This window comes from Terrapene carolina, unplaced genomic scaffold, assembly GCF_002925995.2.
Source record: "Terrapene carolina triunguis isolate 2854851 unplaced genomic scaffold, T_m_triunguis-2.0 Scaffold740, whole genome shotgun sequence".
Lineage (NCBI taxonomy): Eukaryota > Metazoa > Chordata > Testudines > Emydidae > Terrapene > Terrapene triunguis.
In genome coordinates, this window is record NW_020665091.1 from 2,692,685 (window position 1) to 2,702,709 (window position 10,025).

General features: G+C 48.2%; 1 protein-coding gene across 1 annotated transcript in view; it reads left to right on the forward strand.

The window, feature by feature from the left end:
- FAM131B (family with sequence similarity 131 member B) overlaps positions 1 to 3,036 on the forward strand; it is a 64,257-nt gene extending 61,221 nt beyond the window's left edge. The window contains exons 4-7 of the mRNA XM_024211811.1: positions 385 to 478; positions 1,296 to 1,493; positions 1,783 to 1,926; positions 2,437 to 3,036. Of these exons, the coding sequence (XP_024067579.1) occupies positions 385 to 478; positions 1,296 to 1,493; positions 1,783 to 1,926; positions 2,437 to 2,981 (981 nt within the window). The 3' untranslated portion in view covers positions 2,982 to 3,036. The remainder of the gene's footprint in view (positions 1 to 384; positions 479 to 1,295; positions 1,494 to 1,782; positions 1,927 to 2,436) is intronic.
- Positions 3,037 to 10,025: the final 6,989 nt, after the last annotated feature.

The window sequence follows — 10,025 nt, forward strand, 5'->3', positions numbered from 1 at the left end:
CGGGGGGGGGAGGGCGGCGAGCCCGGCTGTGGCCCCGCTCTCCCCGGCGCCCGGAGCGCCCCGCCGCCCCCCTCCAGGTGCCGCCCCAAGCACCAGCTTGGGTGCCTGGTGCCTGGAGCCGGCCCTGCCCGCAACCGTGCTCTTACCTCATGCGGCCCTGCAAAGGGAGTCATGCAGATTCTTTGTCCAGATTATATTGCATCCCCTTTTTCCCTTCCCTTTGTATTCCTTCTCTTGTCATTTTCTTCTGCTTCCCATCTTTCCTCTGCCTTCCTGAACTCTTCAACTGATCTCTCATTTCCATCCCCTTCTTCTCCTTCTCTCGTTTTCTTTTTCCTTCATCTTTCCCTCTCTTTCACACCTTCATGCTCTCTCTTTTTTCAGCTGTCCATGGAAGACACAACCTCCATTCTCCCCAAGCTGAAGCGGAACTCCAATGCTTATGGAATTGGGGCTCTGGCTAAGTCATCTTTCTCTGGTGAGAACCTCAAACCTGGGTTTATTTGCCACTGCTCCTCTCCCTTTGACCTTGGGCCTCTCCCCATTGTTTTCCCTGCTGCTGCCTCACAAACCCAGGTGTCTCCCCACTCTCTGTTCAACCTGAGACCTCTCCTTACCATTGCCCCATAACCCGAAGCCTCTTCTACTTGCTGTTCTCCCAACTGCTGCCCCCTAATCTGAGGCCTCTCCTCACTGTTCTTCTAATTGCTGCCCCTTAACCCTTGTCCTCTCCTCACTGCTCTGCCCAACTCGAGACCTCTCTGATCCGCAACTGCCTAGCCTCAGGCCTATCTCAGTTGTTGCCTCTTAAAACTTCAAGTTTGTCTCATACCCCTCCGGCTCTTCTCACTGTGCCCCCATGCTCAGACCGCTTCAATTTCTTTCCCTCAAGACTGCCCTGGGAGGAGACCCTTTTTCAGTCTCCTAGATCATCCAGTTCTGGGATTTGCCCCTTGTACCCACTGTTCCCCTAACACCGAACTCTATGCTGGGCAAAAAAGAGAATTCTTTCTCCGGGCTCTTTCACTTCTGGGTTTTTCTTCCTTTCCTTACTGCGCCCCCAGTGGGACCCCATCCATGAAATATCAGGGAGGGGTATGGAGAGCAATTACAACTCCTGGAGTTGCTTAATAGGCCTTTTGAGCCCCACAGCAAGGGAGGGAGGGGGCACCATCTAAGGGAAGGAGTCCGGGGACTATGGGGGAGCCCCTTTCCAGGGAAGGGTGAATAGAGTGACAAATAACCTTGGAGCTGTGTAATAGCCCCTCCTTGTTTTCTGATGTCTGGCCCCTTAGGGATATCCCGCAGCATGAAGGATCACGTCACGAAGCCAACGGCTATGGGACAGGGTCGTGTAGCTCACATGATTGAGTGGCAAGGGTGGGACAAAGGTAACAGCCAGCAACAGCAGCATACACATGAAGCGGTGCGCAAGGATGCTGATGCCTACTCAGACCTAAGTGACGGCGAGAAGGAGGCCCGATTCCTTGCAGGTAGTCCTGACTTCCCCCACACTGGGGTGCCTGAGAGCAGAGAGAGAAAGGGGAGCCTGAGAGAGCCGGAGAAGGGAATTGCTGGGGAATGCACACAGATGGAGTGGGGAGGTGCAGCTCAGATGAAGGCAGGGGGGACTCACTGGGGGATATGCATGGCGAGGAGGGGCAGGTCAGAGCAGGGGATATCATTGAGGCAGGAATAGGTAGAATCAGTGTTTCAGGGGTGTCTATGAGGTGGGGGTACGTGGGGAGCTCCTCATGTCTCCACTGTCTCTCTTTGGCGCAGGGGTGATGGAGCAGTTTGCCATCTCTGAGGCCACTCTCATGGCCTGGTCCTCCATGGATGGTGAGGATGTGAGTGTCAACTCCAACCAGGAGAACCCAGCAAGCAACTACAGTGAGAACTACCAGGAGCTGATGGAGAACCAGGGTGAGCCCTACCCCCTCCTACTGGTCCTGGGACATCCCTGTCTTCTCCCATCCTTGCTGCCAGGTTCCTTTCCATCCCTACTAGTTTCTTTATCCTCTGTGGGGGTCACCATTGCCCTTTCTCGTGAGTTGAGATCTGGCAGAGAGAGGAATATTCCCCACTCATGGAGCTTCCTATAGAGTCAGGGCCCAGCAGACAAGCTCCAGACCCCATTCTCCTGGGCCTCTGGGCACAGCAGGGGAGGCCAGCATCTGCTGGAATCAATCACCTGTTATACACAGGTTCTGCAGATTTGTCTGTCTGCCATTTCCAGTGGCTCCCATCTTGCCCTCCCTCTCTTTTCCTGTCCTCCCCGACACCTCTCTCTGTTCTCCACTGCCCCCTCTGTCTCTCCCTGTTTCTGTTGTCCTGTCTCACTCTCTTTCTCATTCTCTCTCTCCAATTTCTCCCTTTGCACTCTTTCTTTTCTCCCTTCACTCTCCCCCTTTCTCTCCCCTTCTCTTTCTGCAGATCACATGGCCCAGACACAGTATGACAGCTGGCCTCACTCCTATGTCTCTCAGGGCATGTATTGCCTGGGCTCCTCTGATGCGTGGGAGACCAGCGACCAGTCCCTCATTGCTTCCCCGGCTACCGGCTCCTACCTAGGCCAGAACTTTGAGGAGACCCAGTCCAACCTGCAGGAGAGCACATTGATTCAGAGTAGCCTCATCCAGCAGCATCAGATGCAGCAGCAGCAACCACAGGCCCTGCTCCAGAACCCAGGGCTCGTTGACATGTGGCCCCCTCAGACTGCCGCAGGGGGTGGTGGTGGGGCTGAATCCAGCACATACATGGGGGTGCATACAGAGGAGGAAGGGAACCCACTACTGGAGAAGGCCCCGCTGCTAAACAAGAAGACCTCTCCAGAGGAGGACGATGCTGTATGCCGGGACCTGGAGTCGCTGTCACCTCGGGAAGAGTTGGAACATGCCGCACTCAGCCGCAAGGTCTCGGATGTCACCTCGTCCGGGGTGCAGTCCTTTGATGAGGAGGAGGGGGAAGCAAACAATTGATGCTGCCAGTGAGGAATCAGTCACTACTACCAAATGGGAGAGGGGAGGGGAGAATGAAATGACAGGAAAACCTCTCCCCAGGTTTCCAGACGGACACACCTGTCATTCTGACATTTAATTTTTAACAAAAGGGAAGTAAAGGACTGGAGGTGTTTGACAGGGGCAGAGCCCTCCTTGCCCACCATCATGGACTGATCCCGTGGCCCCCTGTTCTGGACAGCATGCTGGGGGCTCAGGGAACTCTGGACTTTAAATCTTTTTGATACAAGGGTTTGGCTCTGGTTTCAGATTGCTCAGATGCTGGGATGTGGCTCCTAAGATACAAACAATGGCTTGATACAGGGATATGGCTGTATGGATAGGATCTATCTTGGCAAAATGGATGTTGTTTTGGGGCTACAATCTGCTTTGATCCATGTGATATGTGAATACAGAGTTTGTTTTGAACAGGGCACAAGACTGTGCGGATATAGGTTGCACTGATACAGGGATTATGGCTGATATACAGGATAAGGCTTATGGATATAGCCACTGCACTAATAGGATGGATGAGCTATATGGATAAATACTGTACAGTTCTTTGATATGAGAACCAAGGCTCTGTGGTTACAGGCTGTGTTATGGTACGGATGGTGAGGCTCTGTGGACACGGGCTGTGCTCTGGTACGGATGGTGTGGCTCTGTGGACACGGGCTGTGCTCTGGTACGGATGGTGTAGCTCTGTGGACACGGGCTGTGCTCTGGTATGGATGGTGAGGCTCTGTGGATACAGACCTAAACCTATATGGCAACAGCTGTGCTTCAGTCTCTTTGAAACATTTTTCTTTTGCTCCCTCTGACATGTCTGTCTGCCTGGGAGCTGCAGGGGGAGAGTGAGGAAAGATATTTCCACATGGTGTTGGGCACTACATGCATGGGGAGGGGTCACCTGCCATTTTCTACTATATAGACACGGTAACATAAAGCTGACTTTCCTGGAGGATTTGGGAGTTTGTCCACCTCTTTGCTGCTGCCTGAATCCTTCCCTCTTTTCCTCTTCATGGAGGCCAGGAACAGCAGGAACAAACAGTATCACCATTTTCCAGTTTATATTGGAGTTTTGTTGCTGTTTCTTTTTCTACAGTTTTATATTGCCGGGTAATGGTTCTAAACACAGTGGTTAACAGAGGGAAAGGCCTGTGGGCTGGCCACCACTGACCATAACTACCATACCATTCTCAGTGTCCCCGGTCCCTCTGTGGTGCCAAATGTGGATGGAGGAAAGGGGGTGGGAGGGGAATTTTTCTCCTCCCTCCTGTTCATTTCTCTTTCCTGCTTTACATTTTCTGTTTTTTCTTGACAATGTAAATATTCCTTGGCACTGTTTTCTTTTTTTCTCATTCCTCCCATCTCTCTTTCAGGGGTGGGGAAGGCTGGGTTTTGGGGGTTTTTCCCCATTTGTACGGGTTCTGTATTTTTGTTAACAAAATTTATGATTCATGGACTGAAGGGGTTTTGATCCCATGTGATTCCCCTTCTTGTTGCTGCAGATATACTGCAGGAGAAGGGACTTTAAATAAGTATTTAACCAATTGTTTCCTCTCTGCTCTTGCTAGGGAATAAACAGGAGACAAAAATTGTGTGGGGGCAATCATTGTTCAGACAGCAGAACATGACCAGCAGGGGATAGTAGAAGTGTTGGGTGTTCACTGAAATATGGGCAGTGTATGAGCAAAGAAATGCCCACAAAGGGCAAGTTAAGGGTGGGGGACTGGATAAATGAACCAAGCTGGAGATTGCCCTCTTTCTGCACTACCCCGGAGGCATCTCTGCCCCACTTGCTCCAAGCCAGCGCCATTCTGTTCAACTGGAATACAGACGTTTGTCTCCTCTCTGTCTTCTCCTCCCTGATGGTAGAATTGGTATTGCTGCTTGCAGGATGGGAGAGTGAGGTATGTTCCTCTTCTGATCCAGGTTTGGAACCCAACCCATGTAGCAGGGAAGGAGTACATATCAGGAGAGGAGAATGTAGCAGGAATATTATCCAGGAGGCTAGGAGCTGAGACAGCCACAGGAAAACAGAAGTGGATCATGTCCAGGAGTCAAGAGGAGGGTGAATTAGACATGGAGCCTTGAAGATGGTATTTCTGCCCACACACCTTTCCTACTGGCAATTGGGATTATAGGAAACTCCACAGTGAACTTCTGAGTCTCTCTGGCAAGCTCCATTTCAAGAGGACCTGTCTTCCCTCTCCACTGCACCTCTAATGGAAACGCCACTGGGAGGAGTGTTTGGGAGGATTACGTGAGGCTGACGCTTGGAGGTGGATATGAGACAAAAGCATTTGTTACCACCTCTTTGTCCCCATTTTTTTGGAGCTTCCCTGTCTCTCCCAGGGGAGGTTGCTCCTTTCCTGGGTGATGAGGTTTCTATATCTACTTAAATATGTTTACACATTCTGGTGCCACTCTCCCAAGGTTGAGAAGGTTGGATAAAGCACCTCCCAAAATCCTGGGAGGACTCATTATCCTGAGTTTATCTGAATTGCTTTGGTCTGGCTGCTGCATGGATTGGGGAAGTCTCACTAGCAAGAACAGAGAAACTGGGAAAGTGCATGGGCACTGCCGCAGATGATATACAAATGAAAGTTAACCCAATTTTTTTTTTGAACCTTCAGGGAAAATGAAGTTGTGTTTCTTTGGGGTGTTTCTTTTGGGGTGAGGAAGGTTCGATAAGCCTGCTTCTTATTTTTCCGAACCATTCTGCCCTGAGGGCCTAGCAAGGACCAACCTGGATGTTTACGGTAACTATATTTCAGTGTATCTTCAAATGTATCCTGCTCCCACCTTGTCATTCACAGGACCAGGACAAGGGGGTAATCTTGGTTAGGTCTATTTTTTTTTAATGAAGACAAGTTGTGCATTTGGTAAGATGTGTGACAAATGTATGAGGTGCATTTTCTCCATAGGAGAGAAGTCACAGAGGGACACACATTACATGGAAAACGAAGACTAAAAAAGAAAAAGAAAAGAAATTTACCTTATGAAAATCCCACAGAATGTAATAGCAAGTGAAAACCTTCCCACAGAGTTTTCTGACCGCTAGAGAATTATACTTCTGCTACAGAATTCTATAGCCCCGTTTCAAAAAGCTTATAGATGGGATCTCATTGTCTATTAAATCCTACAGGTGTTTAGAGTAATTTCTACAGAAACCTATTATTTTCAAGTTATTAAATTCTATAAGATTTTTCCATAAATATCTTGCTTTTTTGCAAATAAAGATCTTACCTTTTTTGCACACACAAAAAAAACCTTACCCTGATGTCCCCACCATCCAAGAACACACATGCCTTTCTCATTGCCAGGAACCTGACTGGACACCGCATTCCCATGGCCTCCAATCATTGCCTAAGTGAGGCCCAAATGGACAATATTAATCACAAACTGATAGGTCACTTTGAGTCTCCTGCAAAATGTGATTCTACCTTAAAAAGTGACTGTATAAAAATGGGCTTTTCTTATGCAACAGACTTGCACCCTGCCTGTATCCAGAATCAGATCTTCTCACATTGCTAAGGTTTTCAGAAGTGACACATGGTTTTGGATTCATCAGTTTTGGGGGGCCCAATTTCAGATGCCTTAAGGCTCCCTGATTTTTGGCACTTTCTGAAAATCAGGTCTACTGAAAGTATCCAAAAACTGAGGAATGCAAAGTTACTAGTCCCTTTTGAAAATCTTGGGCCTAGACTTTGACTTGGTTTTTACTCAAGTTATCCCTGCAGAGCCAGCCTAGCTCAGAAAGAGGGTAATGGAACCTATTCCTTCTTGTGCAGCATCTGCAGAATTGTTTTCTATGTTCTAATTAGTCACACCTGTGCAAACCTCCTGAGGGCCATGGGGTTACCACAGGTGTCATTGGGGGCACAATTTGACTTGCAGATTCTTTATTCTAGGGGATGATCTGGAAAGAGTCCAGCTTGACTCTCAGAGCCCAGGCTGAGTTTGCAGGGCTGACCGTCAGAAACAAACATCTTTTTATTTGTCAAGTAAGCAAGTTTGATCTGGAGTCGTCACTTGTGAGCAGAGCTGCACTCATGAAATATTTCTGAAATTGCTTGAAGCAGTGTAGCTAGAGGGTTCCCTGCCTTTGTTTGCCATAAAGCCATTAAGACTTTAGTAGGAGCCATGACTTCTGTTCTTTGCTGAACACAGAAGTGTCTCTTTAAACATGGGTGACTCTAGTAGTTGAATCAGCTCTCAGACAGACAGAGCTTGTTCTCACTCCTGTGCCCTCTACTGCCACCATCTGGCCAGTTCACATTACTGTTGTTAAACCTACAAGTTGTTCATGGGTTGGGCTGAGTTGACTGTGGGGGGACAGGGTAGCAGGGCCGGCTCCAGGGTTTTTGCCGCCCCAAGCGGCGCAAAAAAAAAAAAAAAAAAAAAGCCGCGACCGCAATTGCCGAATAGCTGGACGTGCCGCCCCTCTCCGGAGTGCCCGCCCCAAGCACCTGCTTGGTAAGCTGGTGCCTGGAGCCAGCCCTGCAGGGTAGGTAAGAACTGGCTAGTCCAGAGTAATGGGATATGGAGTCTTTGCCTCTAGGGCACCAGTTCCAGTGTGTCCCTGTGAGCGGCTGGCTCAGGGGAATCATGAAGTGGGATATAGGGTCTTTCATCTCTAAAGCACAATTTTCAATTTGGCTCCAGGTTGGGAGAACTGGCTGGATGAATGGGACAAGGGGAAGGTGCCTTTCATCTGTAGGGTATCAGTTCCGATACATCCTTAGGTCTGGGGAAATGGCTCAGGGAGTTGAGGAAGGGGGCACAGATCTTATCACTTCTAGATGACTGGTTCCAATCTGTTCCTACTTTGTAGTGACTGACAGTCATTCCCATCTGGCAGCTCTTCAGTTTCCATGTGAATTGGCAGATCTCAGGCAATGGCTAATCACCCTTGCCAATTCCACCCTTTTTCTTTGACTACGCTGGGACTTCAGAGCTGACAGGGAAAGGTAAGCACCACTGCTAAGTCCTGTCCTGTGATTGTAGGGCAGGGGCAAGTCTGTGGGAAGTATTGGGCACTGTGGTGGGTTCCTGGGGTAATACAGCTTCTGCAGCCAGGGTACATGCCTATTTTCATGCCAGTTCCAAGGTAACTTGAGTTTTGGAATAGCCCTGAGATGTATAGGCTGGCCACATGCATGGCTAAAGCCTGGACCATCCTTACTGTGTCCAGCAAATGGAAATTGTCTGTGGAGCCGGCAGGACAGCCAGGGAAAAGGACACTATTTTCTAAATCTGAAAAGGTGTGTGTGTTGGAGAGGGGCGGGAGGCAGCAGGGAAAAGGAGGGAGTAGAGGAAATATGTCAGCAAAAAAGATGAGAAAAGCTTTTTAAAAAATAACACCCCTGCAAAGGAGCTGGAGGAGTTAATCACAGAATAAGAAAGAGACTCTCCCAACCTGGTGTATGTAGCTCAAGTGCTGTTACAGAGCTTGGTACTGCATAAGTAGGCTTGGCAGAATTCGATTTTTAATATATAATTTTGATGGATAATATCAATATTATTTTAAATCATTTTTTCTAGTTTTATCTATTTCAGTTTTCACAGTTGCATGAAATTATGGGGGGGTGAAAATGAGGGAGGTCAGACAATGATTATTTAATGACAGATGTTGAGATTCAAAAAGTTATATAGCTTCATAAGTGTTAAAACACAAATTGTCAACGTGTCATGTCAAACTATACAAAGTAAATATCTTTAGATCAAACTCAAAGTTCTCAAGCAGCATTTTTCTTACTTTGCCTAGCTGTAAATTTCATTTGTCAATGGAAATATTTTTTCATTAGTTTGTGTGTGTACAGTGAAATCAGCATTTACTGACCATTACCAATAAAAATCTAATCCTTCCAAGCCTATGCATAGGCCATCTAGCTCGCGCTTCTGGAAGACAAGGAGGGGGAGGGGGGGAGATTTCTCCACACTCAAGAAGTTACCTACTTCTTTCCTTGTCTCCCCTGAACAGCCAGAATACTGCAACTGCCCCAAGTAAGAGCCCAATCCTGCTCCATCTGAAGTCAGCTGAGACTTTGCCTTTGTGGGAGCAGGGTGAGGCCCTGAATCACCAGACTCAGTCCCATTTAGCTTAAATGTCAGATTAATTGTCCTGATAGAGGAAAAGATAAGTAAAAAGTAAACACCCCTCAATACTCTGGAGCGTAGCACAGGCTGGCATTAAGCTTAGCTGCACAATCCAGAAAGGTGTCACCTCAGCCTTCCCATGTAAGGAGAAGGTCCTTGCTCTCTCACAGCCTAGAACTGTTCCTTCCTGCCAACTCAGACTATCTCACACTAGCTGGTATGAGGGAAAGTTTCTCCATCTCACCCCACTTTGGATTTTCCTCATGGCTTGGTTCAGACATTTCTAAATAATGGGAAATGTCATTTTAAGCTGCTATTACCAAAAGAGCCTTTCAAATACAGCGATCGCCAGTGATCTGCAATCAGCATATTTAATGTTGTCTTGAGAGAAGTGGAGAGGAACTAACATTCGCTGTTTAGCTGGAGCACAGAAGAGGGAGTCTGACAGGGATGTGCTGTGCCTTAACTCAGGGAAGGGAAGGATAAACAGAGTGATATGTAGAATATGGATCTCATGTGCACCCATTAGATAGCACAGCAGAGGCAGTGTCAGTTATGAATGGAAGCCAGATGGGGCCCTCTTTCATTTCAGTCGCTCCCCAGGTGAGATAGATAGGGCTGGATCTGTAGGAGAGTGATAGACATCTGTGCCAGATCAGTATCTTTCTGTCTCTCTCCCCAGCACAGTGTTTCTCACTATGCAGAATGTCTGGCCCCTTGCCGGAGATCACAGGCCCCTGCAAGCACAGACAGCTCTGTAGGTTTGTTGGGAAGTGATACAGACCAGATGTTCACTGTGTTACCAGCACAGATATGGCAGGGTCTGCATTGGAGCATAGAGACCATCTGGGTCTTTGTTATATATATGGCTCTTCCTAGCACAGACAGTGCAAGATATGTACAGGTGTGCGTGATGTGTAC